The following is a 19,655-nucleotide window of genomic DNA, read 5'->3' as shown; positions in this document are numbered from 1 at the left end:
AATGTCCAAATTAGGGCATCAACACAGTATACTGTCCCTGAAGGAAGGCCAGTGGCACCCGGAAAACCTCTGTTAGTTGGGAAGGCATGTGGCTGGCATCTGCTGATCCTGGGTTGTGTCCAGCTCCCCTCAGCTAAGTATGCGTTCTTCAAAATGTTCTTGGGGCATTTTGTCCTCTCTTAGCTTCTCTGGAGCAATCTCTGGTTTAGCATAAGTCTGCTTTCAATGGCTATCTCCAAAACGTCTCTCTCAGTTGCTCTCCAAAATGTCACTCACAGCTGCTCCAAGTTCCTTCTGTTTGTCAGCTCATTTATATGGTTCCAATGATTTAATTCAGACCCACACTGAATGGGTAGGGTAACACCTCCATGGAAATTATCCAATCAAAGGTCTTGTCCACAGTTAATTGAATCACATCTCCATGGATTCAGACAAAGAATTCCAATCTAATCAACACTAATACGTCTGCCTCCACAAGATTGCATCAAAGAACATGGCCTTTTCTGGGGGACACAATATATACACAAACCAGCACAATACCCCTCTATTATTAACTTCTAGTTATAGTGTCATATATTTGTTCTAGTTCATGAAAGAAATTTCTAACATTTGTACTGTTAATCATGGACAATGTCCACCACACACTGTGTTATACATTCCCATGTTTTAACCTCCAACTTTCCTTCTGGTGACATATGTGACTCTAAACTTCCCCTTTCTACCACATTCACACACAATTCAGCACTGTTAGTTATTCTCACAATAACATGCTACTATCACCTCTGTCCATTTCCAAATGCTTAAGTTCAACCTAGTTAAACATTCTGCTCATAATAAGCAACCACTACCAATTCTTTAGCCTCATTCTATATCTTGGTAACCTATATTTCATGTCTATGAGTTTACATATTGTAATTAGTTCATATCAGTGCGATCATACAAAATTTGTACTTTTGTGTCTGACTTATTTCACTCAACATAATGTCCTCTATTCATCCATCAACCCATTTTTTTAAAAGAGAGTTTTGCTCATGCACCATATATTCCATCCTAAGTAAACAATCAATGATTCCCTGTTTAATCACATAGTTATGCATTCACCACCACCACCACTATCTATATAAGGACATTTCCATTTCTTCCACAAAGAAAGAGGAAGAGTCAAAAAAGAAAGACAAAAGAAAAAGAAAAAGAAAGAAAAAAAGCAACAGCTAAAAAGCAACAAAAGAAAAGATAAAATTAAAATAAAGTACAATAAAAAGTCAGACAACATCACCAATACCAAGAATCCAATACCCCTCCCTTATATCCCCCTCTTATAGGCATTTAGCTTTGGTATATTGCCTTTGTTACGTTAAAGGAAGCAATGTTTCTGTTAACTATAGACTCTAGTTTGAATTGATTTTTTTTCCCCAGTACCATCCATTTTTAACACCTTGCAAGGTTGACATTTTTTCTCCCTCATGTAAAAACATATTTGTACATTTTATCACAATCATTGACCACTCTAGGTTTCACTAAGTTATATAGTCCCAGTCTTTATCTTCCCCTTTCCTTCTGGTGTCCCACATGCTCCTAACCTTCCTCTTTCAACCATGCTCACAATCATCTTTCTTCAGTGTACTTACATTATTGTGCTACCATCACGCAAAATCGTGCTCCAAACCTCTCACTTCTGTCTTTCCCTGTCTGTAGTACTCCCTTTAGTATCTTGTTCACAAACTCTGTCATTGTCTGTTTGTCAGAGTATATTTTAAGCTCTCCCTCATATTTGAAGGACAGTTTTGCCCGATATAAGATTCTTGGTTGACACTTTTTCTCTTTCAGTATCTTAAATATATCACACCACTGCCTTCTTGCCTCCATGGTTTCTACTGAGAAATCTGCACATAGTCTTATCAAGCTTCCTTTGTACGTGATGGATTGCTTTTCTCTTGCTGCTTTCAGGATTCTCTCTTTGTCTTTGACATTTGATAATCTGATTATTAAGTGTCTTGGTGTAGGTCTATTCAGCTCTATTCTGTTTGGGTTACTCTGTGCTTCTTGGGTCTGTAATTTTATGTCTTTCATAAGACATGGGAAATTTTCTGTGATTATTTCCTCCATTATTGCTTCTGCCCCTTTTCCTTTTTCTTCTCCTTCTGGGACACCCATGACACATACATTCATGTGCTTCATGTTGTCATTCAGTTCCTGAGATGTTCCTCATATTTTTCCATTCTTTTCCGTATCTGTTCTTTTGTGTGTAGGATTTCAGGTGTCTTATTCTCCAGTTCCCGAATATTTTCTTTTGCCTCTTGAAATCTGCTGTCATATGTCTCCATTGTGTTTTTCATCTCTTGTGTTGTGCCTTTCATTTCCATAGGTTCTGCCAGTTGTTTTTTCAAACTTTCAAATTCTTCCTTATGTTCTCCCAATGTTTTCTTTATATCCTTCATCTCTTTTGCCATATCTTTCCTCAATTTGTTGAATTGATTTGGCATATTTATTTGAAGATCTTTAATTAGTTGTTTAAATTCCTGTATCTTGGTTGAAGTGTAAGTTTGTTCCTTTGGGCCATAGCTTCATTTTTCCTAGTGTGATTTGTAGTTTTCTGTTGTCTAGACATCTGGTTTCCTTGATTACCCCAACCAGATTTTCCCAGACCAGGTCTCAGGAGGGGGCTGTATTCAGAATCAGGTTTCCCTGAGGGTGTGCCTTGGAAGACTGAAAGACTTTCCTGTGAGGCCTCTAGCTGCTGTGCTTTTCCTAACCTGCCCAGCAGGTGGCATCTGTCAGCGTGTCACTCTCCACTGGTATAAAGAGGTGAGGGCCCTTTAATTCTCAGCGTAATTTGTTTCTGGCTTGATTGTTTGTTTTTCCCCAGGCCCTGGGATCTGAGTTCTGAAGGGAGGGCAGGCATTTGAGCTGGGCCCCACTTCCCTCCTCTTAGGGAAGGTACACCCCCTAGGGAGTTATCTTCTGCACTTGAATTACTCCTTTGTCTCTCTGACTCTGTTAATTCCACCCCTGCCTGGGTCAGCACCAAGAATTGAAAATGCCTGAGGCTTTCTCCACTGAGCCACTCAGATCGAAAGAGGAAAAAAGGGGAAAGAAAGCCCATTTTCAGACCCAATCCCCAGCCCGTTTCACCTGTTGGCCAGAGATAGTACCCAGTCTTCTGTGCTCCTTTTCTTGGGACACAGCTGTTTTCCAGTATTCTAAGCTTAGCCATCTCTAAAAGCTTCTGCATTTTTTTTTTCCCATCAGCCCCACCTCCTCTCCACTGGGAGTGACCTCAGGGAACTTTGCTGCTTGTTAGGGGTTTGTCTGTGTTTGTAGCTTGTATTCAGCAGTCTGCATTTGTTAATTAAAACCCCAGTTGGAGCTAGGTTGAGCTATATTCACTTGCTCCCAGCAGGGACTGCTTCTTTCACCCACAGTGAAGTTTTGCAGCTTAGTCTGCTGTGGGGGGAGGGGGCTCCTGGTGCAGTTCCACAGTTTTTACTTACAGCTTTTATGCTGTGAGCTCAGCCATCCACCCATTCCAGACTGGTGTATGATGTATGGATAGTCATGGTTGTCCCACACCAGTTGTTCCAGACTATTTACTAGTTGTTCCTGGCTATTTACTAGTTGCTCTAGAAGAATAACTAACTTCCACACCTCTCCATGCTGCCATCTTGCCCTGCCTCTACATTACTGATTTCTGAATGTTGTACCAGCTTTGTATGCTTGGAATAAATCCCATTTGGTTCTAAGATTTTTTTATACTTTATTGGATTCAATTTGCTACTATTTGTTGTTGAGGATTTTTGCATCTATATTCATGAGAGATATTGGTCTACAGTTTTCCTTTCTTGTAATATCTTGTCAGGTTTTGATACTTGGGCAATGCTGGTCTCATAGAATGAGGTTAGAAAGTGTTCCCTCTGCTTCTCTTTTCTGGAAGAGATTATAGAGAATAGGTGTCATTTCTTCCTTAAATATTTGGTAGAGTTCACCAGTGAAACCATCTGGGCCTGAAGCTTTCTGTTTTGGAAGCTTATTAATTGTTGATTCAATTTCTTTAATAGACATAGGCTGCCTCATTTTCTTTTTATAAGTAAACTTCCTTTCCCACTTGCTAGCAGCTCTTTCTGGACTTTCCAGGATTGGGCATATGTAGGAGGAGGGGATCAAAATTTTATGTGGCTATTTTCTTGGTTGACAGCCTCTATGTATTGGATGCCCCCAAATTAACTTTTTCTCTTGATGGGAAAGACCTAGCATTCCAACATCCAGTACACAAAATGAGTTCTTCATATACTTCCATCTTGTAACTGGGAGATTTGTCACCTGACCTTCCTGAATTTAGGTGATGCTTACTCTATCTGGCCATTTACCAATAACCCCTCACCCCTCATCCCCTGACTTACTATAGTTTTCCCCACACATTCTCTCTCTATTTGGGTCACCTCACCCTTGACATGGTGGGGGGGTCCCTTTCAAGATGACTGAAGTCCATTTCTCTTCCATAGGGTCCATATATGAACTCATCTGAGAGTGCACACATTTTTTTACCCACCATTGGTGAGAGCTCCATTTCCTCCAGCCATATCACTCTTTAGTCTGCATATTATCAGTGTACTTGTAGGCAGCCTCTTACCTTCAAACTTTCTAGGAATAGTCCTCATTCCCCTATCCCCAAACTAGGAAACCCATGTTAGGTTCTCTGAGTAGTTTTCTGAAGCCCCCTTATTTAGGTGGAAGTTCTCTAATACCCATTGGTAGGGGAGAGGAAATGCACAGCATTTAGATAACTCTTTGAAGAAATCCTCACTGTTAGCCTTTCTTATTCACTCTCAGCCTTTTTTGATATAGCTGGGAGACTAATGGGTGAAAGAACCAGTTTTGAGACACCTCTTTTCAAGTTCTTCATTGATGATCAGATTTAGAGCATGGGGGAAATTGGCTTTGGGACCCCTACTCAAGCTGTAAGACAGGAAGAATCACATTTAAATATCCAGTTGTACTGTGTTTTACTATCTACTTTCTATTCTCTCTTCATTTTGTATTTTATTTGAAGAGTTTTCTGTCCAGTCTTTCTACCAATCACCCTCAATTCCCTAACTTTGGATATCTCCACAAGCTCTTCTTTTTTCTCTGTATAATCAATCAGATAACTTACGTTTGTTCATGGAATCAGTAGAGAAGATAGCCGCGTTTATATTTTCAACTCTTTATCTCCAGCTTTTCCCTCTAACTCAAGGCCCAAATTAGAATTTTTAACTATTTGTAGGACATTTTCAGTCAGATATTTCATTGTCCTCTCAAATGCAAGGTCAGAACTCTTATCTCAATACCTCTCTCAAAGGAAAACCACCCATTACCTATTTTGGTAAGAAAATGCCATTATTTTAGTAATCTAGTCTATAAAACTTGAAACCATGTTGATACCTTCTTTTCCTTCATTTACTATATTACACATTAGACCAATATATTTTTTTCATTTTCTGACACATATTTATTAAACTTTTTCCTTTTTTCCATTCTTATTGCTGTCAGGACTTTGGCTTCTTGCCTTGTTAACTTTACTCTTCTCATTTATGTGTATAGAATTTATTTTCCTACTGTACCATTCTTTATAGCACTCTCATGCTAATTTTCCTAAAATATTACAGTATTCCCCTAGGCAACATACTAAAGAGGCACTCTATGACATGGGTTGAAATTTACTTAAACATTATGAATTGCCTTAAGTTTGTCTCTCTCCTTTGTTTTATGCCTTCTCCTTCCTCATGCAAGATATTTTCTGACTCCAGAACCATAGGCAATATGCTAATATTCAGCTCTGTTTCATTATTAATGTTTTTGAAAATTATTTCTTATTTAATCTCTCCTGGTTTGTATGTATACATCTTCTACTCCTTCTTCAACCAGCTTAATTATAAGCATCTTGAAAGCTGAGCTTGTGCTTATGTTGTATTGCATCTAACACAAGAATGGAGCATAAAGTATTCAGAATGTAATTGTGAATTGATTGATTTAATTAATGTTTAACATAAAATCTTATCTTCTATCCCCATAGCATATTTAATTATTGTGATTGCTACAAAACACAAAAGGAAATATGTAAGTAATAAGAATAACAATGATTGGATATCTGAGTGGCATCAAAATAAACCAAGAAAATAAAATTTTAATTTTGAGGAACTAATGCTGAAACTATTATAGTAAAACATTTATATTTACCTATAATTTGGGTCCAGGATCTTTACGCGAAACACATACATTCCAGGATGGTCCATAGGCCAAATTATATGTTTATAATTAGACTTGTTGATAATCTCATAAGGTTGATCTAAGTTTCCTGGTTTTCCAACAGCATAAGAAAAGCAGTGCCTGTAGTTCTGAACAGGAAACAAAGAGAAAATCTTTAAGGTCATTTTCTGACTTTAATAAACAAAATTTATTCTCTTTTACTTATCTTGACAAATTATTTAGAGATGTAATCGCTATTCCCTTCAATTCTACATTTCAGTGCTTTATAGCATTTTTAGTGGCTATATTTGGTTAAAATTTGATGAAAGTGAAACTTCATGAAAACATAAGTGAATTTATTTTGTATTTGCAAGCTATAATAAATTAGGGAGTTGAGAATATGTAAAGATACTATTTTTCCAAATCAACAAAGCACAAACCTTCTAAGGATATTTAAGTTGGGGATTGAAAATATTATAAGCATAAAATATGGTCACAATAGTCAAGGTGGTATACCCTTGAGTTTTTATCTTCCCTAAGGACATTTATTTATCCCATTACCACTATTATGTCTTTCTCTGGGTCACAAGATACAAACTAGAAAAAAATACTTATTTATTCCCATTCCCTTTTAAAAAAGCACATGTGAAATGAACTTATATTTTCAAAAGCCACTTTATTAAAACTAAGAAAACAAAATATAAAGATTGTTAAAACGTGCAGATCTCTGATCCTGCCTTATACATGGCTTTGCTACTGGGTCCTGGTAGGTCCTGTGTGCTTCTGCACCTTTTTAGAGAACTTCTCATTTACCACTTCTGCTGTCTGAGAGGCTTCTTATTTGAAGGAAATAAGAACTGTGTGGGCAATTAGTTTGGATATGTCCAAACTTTGGGCTATCAATATACTTCATGTTATCTTTCCTTTTTGTAACCTATCTTGAGGTAATTCTCTTTCAATGAATTACTCCCCAGTCAATAGAACCCTAGGATCAGCTACTGCTCAGTCTCAAAGAGACTTCCTCATGGGAAGCCCTATGGACAAAAATGTTATCATGATTAGATAATGATAACGATAAGCTCTAGGAAAGAGCTTGCTGTTTATTGCTATATCCCCATAGTGGGTGGTTAACATATATTTGTCGAATGAATATTGAGCCTTTGAAGCTTTGTTAATTCTTTTTTAATATTTGAGAGCCAGCTTCACTTTCTCTACCTGCAACCCCTTTCTCTGGACCTAAGTTGAATGATCTCTCATATATAGGTCTTCTGGGTTAGCTTTATCCATCTATTCAAAAACGTCCTGAGAGGGCTATTTCTGATCCACTCCTCATTTGTTCATTTCTATTTAGTATGCTAGGCAATCCTGCCCTAGTTTCTCTGGAGACATTTCTATTGGCTGTTGCCACCCAAAGTACTGTCCAAAGTTCTTTACCCTTGATCAGTGAAAGGTCTTTTTATATCCTTCTTTGTAACTACTCAAATTGCAACGTGCATGTCTATTTTGGCACACCATATATCAAATTTTGCCAGACTGCTATGACAAATACAATACAGTAGGTTGGCTTCAATGACAAGCATTTATTGTCTCATGGTTTTGAAGACTAGATGTCAAAATCAAGGTGTCAGCAAGGCCATGCCTTTTCCTTGAAGCATGTAGCATTTTTGTACTGCTTTGCTGCAATCCTTGGAAGTTCCTTGGCTTGCATCTCTGCCTCTGGTCATATAGTGATGTCCTTGATCTCCTGTGTCTGCTCTTCCAGTTTTCCCACTAACTTCTGGCTCCTCAATTGTGTCCGAATTTCTCTCTTAATAAGGCCTCCAGTCATTTGGATTAAGGCCCACCCTAATTTGGTTTGGCCGTACCTAAATAGTATCTTTGAAAGTCCTATTCACAAATGAGTCCACACCTTAACTGAATCATGTGCAAATGGGTTCATACCCACAGGAACACAGATTGAGATTAAGAACAAGTCTTTGTTGGGGTATGTAACTCAGTCGACCACACCATGAAGTTCTTTACTGGATTGGCTGTTTTCATTTATTCAGGAAGTGAAACCTACTTTGCCATAATTTTCTCTTTTAGGGACCTGTGCCACAAGCAAGATAAACATACCCTGGGGGATGGTAGGATCTCTGCAACATAAACCTATTGGGAACAGGAGAGAGCTGGGTCTGTGACTGGGAAAAATAGGCCAAAGGCTGGTTACAACAAAGGCAGTCAGTCATAGAACTCAAAGCTAGAACTTCAAAGTTGCTCCCTGAGAAGTTCCCATCTAATATGGGGGACCGACCAGTATCTAAAATTTGGCAGAACACAATACCAAAGTTGGCTTTGGGAAATTCCATCACAGAAGCTTATTATTTGAAGAAGAAATTTAGGGGCATAGGAACTGGAACAAGGCTCCAGGCAAATGAATTGGGGTTCAGAGTAAGATTTGAGGTTGAACTGGGAGGTGGAGGGCTAGGTAGCAAAGATACCAAACCCAGTGGTATAGAGAATTCATTCGTTTGTTCATTTATTTGTTCAACCACTATTTATTGGATCCATACTTGACGCTAGGCATAGTGCCAGAAGCAGAGTTCTTGAAATTCTAAAATTTATGTTCCATAGAATATTAGTCCTCCAGATCTTGATAAATACGTCACTAAAAAATCTGTTTGTTCGATGATGTTTGAAAAAGACTATGGTAAGCAAGTTTTTTACTCTGTGACTTCTAAATATCTTTAATATGCTGGTATATATCCTGAATGCCCCAGAAAGAGTACTCTTAATTCCTTTGCATAGCAAACTACACTGATCACCTGGCAGGGCATTGATAGCTCAGCTCTCATGAAATTTCAACCCAAAGTTGATTAGACTCTGCCTGATGTCAAAGGCCATTTTTGTATAAAGGACTATGAAATTTGTGCCCCCTTTATTCCTGCCATCCTTTGCAAGCATTTACCTTAATCTACTGGATTCAGATGTACCCTCTAATAGCCACCTACTGTCATTGTCTCTGCTGGTATCCACTGCTTCTGCAGCTCCTCTAGGACAATGAAAGGGTGGTGGTAGGGAAAATTAGTTGTCTTTGGCCTAGCTCAGGCACATTGGATATCAGGTCAGTGACAGCAAGATAAATTTCAAACTCAACTAATTTGTTAGATTGGCTTGCTACTCATATCCTTCTTGACCTGATATTTAAATGGTATAAACTATATGGATGGCAGGAAAGGCCTGAAAACGCCTGGAAGGTGGGGGATGGAAATCACCTTAAAAAACAGCATTTGCATTTCTTTTCAACTTATTTATTCCAGGATGTTCATATCACTAACTTCTTAAATCTATTAAGTGAAAAACTAAGCAAATCCATAGAGGCCAGGAATTGTCCAGGATGAACCTCTGGAGCTAACAGAGTTAGTGATATTAGTAGTTATTATCCCTGCCACAGTATTTTGCCTGTGATATTTTGTCAGTCTAAAGCATTTGCTTAAATAGTCAAAGATTACTTCAAATGCAATATTGTATTAGTCAGGGCTCTCCAGAGAAACAGAACAGATATATATATATGAAAAGATTTATAATAGGAATTGGCTAATGTGACTGGGATAGCGGCAAGTTTGTATTTTGTAGGGCAGGCTGCAAATTGGAAATTTGATGAAGGTGATGTTGAGTTCCCCAGGGGAAGATGGCTGGCTGAAGTAGAGATAGAATTTCTTCTTTCTGACTGCTGAAATCCTTAGTTCTTGCTTTAAGGCCTCCAATTGATTGGACGAGGAGACTCTGCTCATGCTAAAAGCAGTATCCTTTGTTGATTGTAGATGTAATCAGCCAAGGATGCAATCAACTATCTAATGATTTAAATCCATATATGAAATACCCTCACAATAAGAATAATCAGGCCAGTGCTTGCTTGTCCAAAGAACTGGACACCATGACCTAGTCAAGCTGACATATGAAATTAACTACTGCAAATATATATTGTATATTTTCAATACAAATTTTATAGCTACCTTTTTTTTTTCGAAGTTTAAGAGTACTGATTAACACAGGAAACAGATTCATGGAATTGTAGATGTGGTCATCAGCTACATTGTGACATGTTAATTTCTTCACCATTTATTGACACTGTCAACAGAGTATTGTAAACAAGATCACTTTGGATGCATAAGTCTGCCAGGTTCCTTAGCTATGGTTTTCTACCATGAGCTGATATAGATAGATAGATAGATAGATAGTTAGATAGTTAGATATAGACAGATAGATAGTATTGTAAACAATTTTGCATTATTACTGAGTGTCAGTACAAATTATAAAAAATACCCATTTATAATAAAAGTAAGGATGTGTTAAGACTTGCTATTATGGGGTCTTGTTTTCTATAAAAGTGACAAGACTTACTAAAGACTAATTTGCTAAAAATTGATGGCACTAATGTATGATGGATTTGTTTCCAGATCATAGGCCACAGAAGCACTTTTTCATGGATTCTGCCCTGGATGGCTATTCATCCTCTGGACACCCCTGTCTTTTCTTTTTTTCTTTCTTTTGTTTTTTAACTTTTTTAAAATGCAATTTTATTGAGATATATTCACACACCATATAATCCATCCAAAGTATATAATCAATAGCTCAAAGTGTCATCATATAGTTGTGTATTCATTACCACAATCAATTTTTAGAACATTTTCATTCCCCCCCAAATAAAAATAAAAATAAAAAAGAATACCCCAAACATCCCTATTCTTTACACATATATATATTTTGTCTTTATTTTATTATTCATCTGCCCATACACTGAATCCAGGGAGTGTCAGTCACAAGGTTTTCATAATCACATGGTCACATGATAACAGCTATATAATTATACAGTCATCATCGAGAATCAAGGCTACTATATTACAATTCAACAGTTTCAGGTATTTTCTTCTAGCTATTCTAATACATTAGAAACTAAAAAGGAATATCTATATAATGCATAAGAATAACCTCCAGAATGACCTCTCTACTCTAATTGCAATCTCTTAGCCACTGAAACAAAATAATGTAACTTATTTTGTTACATTTCTTTCCCTCTTTTGGTCAAGAAGATATTCTAAATCCCATGATGCCAGGGCCAGGCTCATCCCTGACAGTCATGTCCCACAGTGCCAGGAAGACTTACACACCTGGGAGTCATGTTCCACATAGTGGGGAAGGTAGTGAGTTAATTTGCAGAGTTGGCTTAGAGATACAGGCCATATCTGAGCAGCAAAAGAGGTTTTCTGGGGGTGACTCATAGGCATAGTTATAAGTAGGCTTAGTTTCAACATTGGAGAGATAAGTTTCATAAGGGCAAGCCTCTAGATTGTGAGTGTGGCTTATTTGATTGGGAGTCCCTAATGCTTAAGAGAATAGCAAGAATTCCGCAGGTGTGGAAGTTTGATAGTTCCACATTTTCCCCCATCCTTCAAGGGGATTTTGCAAATACTTTTTTTTCTGCTCAAAATATTCTGAGATGTATTGGGATATTATATTAGCTTGTACAGAATAACAAGAAATCATTCCCTATTCTAGGTTCCAGGTAATTACGATGTTTAAATAAACTGACCATACAGGTTAAGTTAGATAGTGTGCTACAGAAAAAATAATTTTTGTACCAAATGAATATCTTTTCCTTTTGTCTCACACAGAAGTTGGAGTTTTAAAATACAGTCAATATCATCCTTTAACTTGTATTCTAACTTACCTTAGTCCTAATCAAGTCCATTTCATTCATATCTCTAACTGTAGTTTGAGCTCTTGTTCAGCTTCTTTAACAGTTGCTGTATTGAGTAATACTGACTTATGGAGCTGCTGAACTCTAACTCTGAGTCTCAGGTGTCACACAGATACCCAAATTTCCAGGGAACTACCAGGTTATACACAAAGAGCACAGCATCTCAGAATTTAGAAATAACAGTTATGACTGCCATAAGAGCTTACAATCTAGGAACCTTTAAAATAAGCCTTATTGAACATTCTGTACTCCTTAATTATTGATTGCCCAATCTCTGCCCCCATTCTATCCCTAGATAACCTATGCTCCTGAATTAAATTCCCAGCTGTTTGCTCATTATAGTTAGTTTATACTAGTAAGGACTTACAATATTTGTCCCTTTGTTTTTGGCTTATTCCACTTAACATAATGCCCTCAAAATTCATTCACCTAGTTGCATGCCTCATGACACCTCTATCTTTTCATTAACCTCTTCCAACTTTCTATACCTTGAGCTCTGCAGAGAATTCTTTTCCTTGAAATTCTTCCAGCTATACCCCTATCCCCAAAAGAGGAAGTCTCAGAAACTCATTGTGGCCTGAGTCAACAAGCACTTGTTGATAAATGGCTTAAATTTTTTTTATGGTAAGTAACTTCCCTTAGTAAGGAGTGAATAAGTCTGGAAATGACTTTCCAGATAAAATTATTTCATTCCTCTGTCAGTGCCCAGTGGGGAAAGAACATCTTGGAGCCGTTATCTCTGCCAAGTTTCTGATTGTGCCCTGGCTTAAAACCCTTCAGGGGAGATCTAAGATGGTGGCATACAGAGGAGTGGAAGTTAGTTAGTCCTCCTGGAACAACTAACAAACAATCAGGAACAACTAGTAAATAATCTGGAATAACTGTGGGGGAACAAATGTGACCATACACCAGACTGAATTGGGAAGAATGCCTGAGACTGCAGCATAAAATCTGTAAGTAAAAACTGTGGATCCAAGCCAGAAGCCCCCTCCCCCAGTGGCCCAAGCTGCAAAGCCTCATGGGGCTACAGAGCAGCACTCTCCAAGCAAGCAAATACAGCACAGCTGAGCTCCAACTGGGGTTTTAATTAACAAGCATGGACTGCTCATACAAATCCCCAACAAGCAGACAGAGGCTTTGGGTGATGACTGACCTTGGAGAGCCAGAGGGTTCCTGTGGGCCAGCCCTGAAGGGGGCTTTCTGTTCCTGTTTTGGCTCAGTGGAGAAGGCCTCAGCCATTTTCAGTTCCCAGTGCTCTGACCCAGACAAGGGTGAAGATAGCACAGGCAGAGAGAGACCATTGAAATGCTAATTACCTCTCCCTAGGAGGTGTCTATCTTCTCTAAGAGGAAAAAGGTGGGGCCCAGTTCTGCTATCCACCTTCCATTCAGAACCAGACCCCAGAGCCTGGGGGAAGTCAGCCATGGGCCCCACCTCCTTACACCAGTCTGCAATTACAGGCTGAGAGGCACCACCTGCTGGGCAGAAAAGCACAGTGACCCGAGGCCTCACAGGGTGTACCAATGTTCTAAGACACATCCTCAGGGAAACCGGATACTGAATAGTTCTTCCTTCTGGGACTGGAGCCTGTTTTGGTCTGGGAAAACCTGATTGGGATAACCAAGGAAACCAGATGCCTAGACAACAGAAAACTACAACCTACACTAAGAAAAACAGTTATGGCCCAGTCAAAGGAACAAACTTACACTTCAACTGAGATACAGGAATTGAAACAACTAATAATAAGTCAATTCAAAAAGTTTAGGGAAGATAAAGCAAAAGAGATGAATGGTATAATGAAAACATCAGGTGTACATAAGGTAGAAATTGAAAGTTTGAAAAACCAACTGGCAGAATCTATGGAAATGAAAGGCACAACACAAGAGATGAAAGACACAGTGGAAACATACAATAGCAGATCTCAAGAAGAAAACACTCAGGAACTGGAGAACAAGGCACCTGAAAGCCTACATGCAAAAGAGCATATAGAGGAAAGAATGGAAAAATATGAGCAACATCTCTGAAACTTAAGGACAAAATGAAAAGGAAGAATGTACATGTCATTGGTGTCCCAGAAGAAGAGAAGGGAAAAGGGGCAGAAGCAATAATGGAGGAAATAATCAATGAAAATTTCCCATCTCTTATGAAAGACATAAAATTACAGATCCAAGAAGCACAGCATGCCCCAAACAGAATAGATCTGAATAGGCCTATGCCAAGACACTTAATAATCAGATTATCAACCGTGAAAAATAAAAAGAGAATCCTGAAAGCAGCAAGAGAAAAGGGATCCATCACATACAAAGGAAGCCTGATAAGAAGACTATGTGCGGATTTCTCAATAGAAACCATGGAGGCAAGAAGGAAGTGAGATAATATATTTAAGATACTGAAAGAGAAAAACCACCAACCAAGAATCCTATATCAGGCAAAACTGTCCTTCAAATATGAGGGAGAGCTTAAAATATTCTCTGATGAACAGACAATGACAGAGTTTGTGAACAAGATACCTGGCCTACAGGAAACAATAAAGGAAGAACTGCAGACAGAAAGGAAAAGACAGGAGTGAGAGGTTTGGAAAACAATTTTGGGAGATAGCACAGCAATGTAAGTACACTGAACAAAGATGACTGTGAATATGGTTGAAAGAGGAAGACTGGGACCATGTGGGACACCAGAACAAAAAGATGAACAATAAAGACTGGGACTGTGTAACTCAGGGAAACCTAGGGTGCTCAATGATTGTAATAAAAGGTACAAATATGCTTTTACATGAGGTAGAACAAATGAATGTCAGCATTGCAAGGTGTTAAAAATAGGGTGGGAGAGGCGGGGCAAGATGGCAGACTGGTGAGCTGTAAGTTTTAGTTACTCCTCCAGGAAAGTAGGTAAAAAGCCAGGAACTGCGTGGACTGGCCACCACAGAGCAATCTGTCTTTGGGCATACTTCATACAACACTCATGAAAACGTGGAACTGCTGAGATCAGCGAAATCTGTAAGTTTTTGCGGCCAGGGGACCCGCGCCCCTCCCTGCCAGGCTCAGTCCCGTGGGAGGAGGGGCTGTCAGCTCCGGGAAGGAGAAGGGAGAACTGCAGTGGCTGCTCTTATCGGAAACTCATTCTACTGATTCAAACTCCAACCATAGATAGACTGAGACCAGACACCAGAGACTCTGAGAGCAGCCAGCCCAGCAGAGAGGAGACAGGCATAGAAAAAAAACAACACGAAAAACTGCAAAATAAAAGCAGAGGATTTTTGGAGTTCTGGTGAACACAGAAAGGGGAAGGGCGGAGCTCAGGCCCTAAGGCGCATATGCAAATCCACAAGAAAAGCTGATCTCTCTGCCCTGTGGACCTTTCCTTAATGGCCCTGGTTGCTTTGTCTATTAGCATTTCAATAACCCATTAGATCTCTGAGGAGGGCCGTTTTTTTTTTTTTTTTTTTTTTTTTTTTTAAATCCTTTTTTCTTTTTCTAAAACAATTACTCTAAGAAGCCCAATACAGAAAGCTTCAAAGAATTGCAATTTGGGCACGTCAAGTCAAGAGCAGAACTAAGAGAGCTCTGAGACAAAAGGCAATAATCCAGTGGCTGAGAAAATTCACTAAACAACACAACTTCCCAAGAAAAGGGGGGTGTCCGCTCACAGCCACCATCCTGGTGGACAGGAAACACTCCTGCCCATCGCCAGCCACATAGCCCAGAGCTGCCCCAGACAACCCAGTGTGATGGAAGTGCTTCAAATAACAGGCACACACCACAAAACTGGGCGTGGACATTAGCCTTCCCTGCAACCTCAGCTGAATGTCCCAGAGCTGGGAAGGTGGAGCAGTGTGAATTAACAAAGCCCCATTCAGCCATCATTTGAGCAGACTGGGAGCCTCCCTACACAGCCCAGCAGCCCAGAACTGCCCTGGGGGGACGGCACTCACCTGTGACATAGCACAGTCATCCCTCAACAGAGGACCCGGGGTGCACGGCCTGGAAGAGGGGCCCACTTGCAAGTCTCAGGAGCCATACGCCAATACCAAAGACTTGTGGGTCAGTGGCAGAGACAAACTGTGGCAGGACTGAACTGAAGGATTAGACTATTGCAGCAGCTTTAAAACTCTAGGATCATCAGGGAGATTTGATTGTTAGGGCCACCCCCCCCTCCCCGACTGCCCAGAAACACGCCCCACATACAGGGCAGGCAACACCAACTACACACGCAAGCTTGGTACACCAATTGGGCCCCACAAGACTCACTCCCCCACTCACCAAAAAGGCTAAGCAGGGGAGAACTGGCTTGTGGAGAACAGGTGGCTCGTGGACGCCACCTGCTGGTTAGTTAGAGAAAGTGTACTCCACGAAGCTGTAGATCTGATAAATTAGAGATAAGGACTTCAATAGGTCTACAAACCCTAAAAGAACCCTATCAAGGTCAGCAAATGCCACGAGGCCAAAAACAACAGAAAATTATAAAGCATATGAAAAAACCAGACGATATGGATAACCCAAGCCCAAGCACCCAAATCAAAAGACCAGAAGAGACACACCTAGAGCAGCTACTCAAAGAACTAAAGATGAACAATGAGACCATAGTACGGGATATGAAGGAAATCAAGAAGACCCTAGAAGAGCATAAAGAAGACATTGCAAGACTAAATAAAAAAACGGATGATCTTATGGAAATTAAAGAAACTGTTGACCAAATTAAAAAGATTCTGGACACTCATAGTACAAGACTAGAGGAAGTTGAACAACGAATCAGTGACCTGGAAGATGACAGAATGGAAAATGAAAGCATAAAAGAAAGAATGGGGAAAAAAATTGAAAAACTCGAAATGGACCTCAGGGATATGATAGATAATATGAAACGTCCGAATATAAGACTCATTGGTGTCCCAGAAGGGGAAGAAAAGGGTAAAGGTCTAGGAAGAGTATTCAAAGAAATTGTTGGGGAAAACTTCCCAAATCTTCTAAACAACATAAATACACAAATCATAAATGCTCAGCGAACTCCAAATAGAATAAATCCAAAAAAACCCACTCCGAGACATATACTGATCACACTGTCAAACATAGAAGAGAAGGAGCAAGTTCTGAAAGCAGCAAGAGAAAAGCAATTCACCACATACAAAGGAAACAGCATAAGACTAAGTAGTGACTACTCAGCAGCCACCATGGAGGCGAGAAGGCAGTGGCACGATATATTTAAAATTCTGAGTGAGAGGAATTTCCAGCCAAGAATACTTTATCCAGCAAAGCTCTCCTTCAAATTTGAGGGAGAGCTTAAATTTTTCACAGAGAAACAAATGCTGAGAGAATTTGCTAACAAGAGACCTGCCCTACTGGAGATACTAAAGGGAGCCCTACAGACAGAGAAACAAAGACAGGACAGAGAGACTTGGAGAAAGGTTCAGTACTAAAGAGATTCGGTATGGGTACAATAAAGGATATTAATAGAGAGAGGGAAAAATATGGCAAACATAAACCAAAGGATAAGATGGCCGATTCAAGAAATGCCTTCACGGTTTTAACGTTGAATGTAAATGGATTAAACTCCCCAATTAAAAGATATAGATTCGCAGAATGGATCAAAAAAAATGAACCATCAATATGTTGCATACAAGAGACTCATCTTAGACACAGGGACATAAAGAAACTGAAAGTGAAAGGATGGAAAAAAATATTTCATGCAAGCTACAGCCAAAAGAAAGCAGGTGTAGCAATATTAATCTCAGATAAAATAGACTTCAAATGCAGGGATGTTTTGAGAGACAAAGAAGGCCACTACATACTAATAAAAGGGGCAATTCAGCAAGAAGAAATAACAATCGTAAATGTCTATGCACCAATCAAGGTGCCACAAAATACATGAGAGAAACACTGGCAAAACTAAAGGAAGCAATTGATGTTTCCACAATAATTGTGGGAGACTTCAACACATCACTCTCTCCTATAGATAGATCAACCAGACAGAAGACCAATAAGGAAATTGAAAACCTAAACAATCTGATAAATGAATTAGATTTAACAGACATCTACAGGACATTACATCCCATTCACCAGGATACACATACTTTTCTAGTGCTCACGGAACTTTCTCCAGAATAGATCATATGCTGGGACATAAAACAAGCCTCAATAAATTTAAAAAGATTGAAATTATTCAAAGCACATTCTCTGACCACAATGGAATACAATTAGAAGTCAATTACCATCAGAGACTTAGAAAATTCACAAATACCTGGAGGTTAAACAACACACTCCTAAACAATCAGTGGGTTAAAGAAGAAATAGCAAGAGAAATTGCTAAATATAGAGAGACGAATGAAAATGAGAACACAACATACCAAAACCTATGAGATGCAGCAAAAGCAGTGCTGAGGGGGAAACTTATAGCACTAAACGCATATATTAAAAAGGAGGAAAGAGCCAAAATCAAAGAACTAATGGATCAACTGAAGAAGCTAGAAAATGAACAGCAAACCAATCCTAAACCAAGTACAAGAAAAGAAATAACAAGGATTAAAGCAGAAATAAATGACATAGAGAACAAAAAAACAATAGAGAGGATAAATATCACCAAAAGTTGGTTCTTTGAGAAGATCAACAAGATTGACAAGCCCCTAGCTAGACTGACAAAATCAAAAAGAGAGAAGACCCATATAAACAAAATAATGAATGAAAAAGGTGACATAACTGCAGATCCTGAAGAAATTAAAAAAATTATAAGAGGATATTATGAACAACTGTATGGCAACAAACTGGATAATGTAGAAGAAATGGACAATTTCCTGGAAACATATGAACAACCTAGACTGACCAGAGAAGAAATAGAAGACCTCAACCAACCCATCACAAGCAAAGAGATCCAATCAGTCATCAAAAATCTTCCCACAAATAAATGCCCAGGGCCAGATGGCTTCACAGGGGAATTCTACCAAGCTTTCCAGAAAGAACTGACACCAATCTTACTCAAACTCTTTCAAAACATTGAAAAAAATGGAACACTACCTAACTCATTTTATGAAGCTAACATCAATCTAATACCAAAACCAGGCAAAGATGCTACAAAAAAGGAAAACTACCGGCCAATCTCCCTAATGAATATAGATGCAAAAATCCTCAACAAAATACTCGCAAATCGAATCCAAAGACACATTAAAAAAATCATACACCATGACCAAGTGGGGTTCATTCCAGGCATGCAAGGATGGTTCAACATAAGAAAAACAATCAATGTATTACAACACATTAAAAACTCGAAAGGGAAAAATCAATTGATCATCTCAATAGATGCTGAAAAAGCATTTGACAAAATCCAACATCCCTTTTTGATAAAAACACTTCAAAAGGTAGGAATTGAAGGAAACTTCCTCAACATGATAAAGAGCATATATGAAAAACCCACAGCCAGCATAGTACTCAATGGTGAGAGACTGAAAGCCTTCCTTCTAAGATCAGGAACAAGACAAGGATGCCCGCTGTCACCACTGTTATTCAACATTGTGCTGGAAGTGCTAGCCAGGGCAATCCGGCAAGACAAAGAAATAAAAGGCATCCAAATTGGAAAAGAAGAAGTAAAACTGTCATTGTTTGCAGATGATATGATCTTATATCTAGAAAACCCTGAGAAATCAACGATACACCTACTAGAGCTAATAAACAAATTTAGCAAAGTAGCGGGATACAAGATTAATGCACAT

The 19,655-nt window shown here is 38.9% G+C and overlaps 1 protein-coding gene across 9 annotated transcripts in view; it reads right to left on the bottom strand.

Annotated features, from left to right (window-relative positions):
* CATSPERE (catsper channel auxiliary subunit epsilon) overlaps positions 1-19,655 on the bottom strand; it is a 244,006-nt gene that overhangs the window by 21,461 nt on the left and 202,890 nt on the right. For all 9 annotated transcript variants that reach the window (XM_037822416.1, XM_037822373.1, XM_037822378.1 and 6 more), the window contains one exon: positions 6,214-6,371. In XM_037822416.1, the coding sequence (XP_037678344.1) occupies positions 6,214-6,371 (158 nt within the window). The remainder of the gene's footprint in view (positions 1-6,213; positions 6,372-19,655) is intronic.

Source organism: Choloepus didactylus, chromosome 2 (assembly GCF_015220235.1).
Source record: "Choloepus didactylus isolate mChoDid1 chromosome 2, mChoDid1.pri, whole genome shotgun sequence".
Taxonomy (NCBI): domain Eukaryota; kingdom Metazoa; phylum Chordata; class Mammalia; order Pilosa; family Megalonychidae; genus Choloepus; species Choloepus didactylus.
The sequence above is the reverse complement of the archived record's forward strand: the minus strand, read 5'-3'. Positions and strand labels throughout refer to the sequence as shown.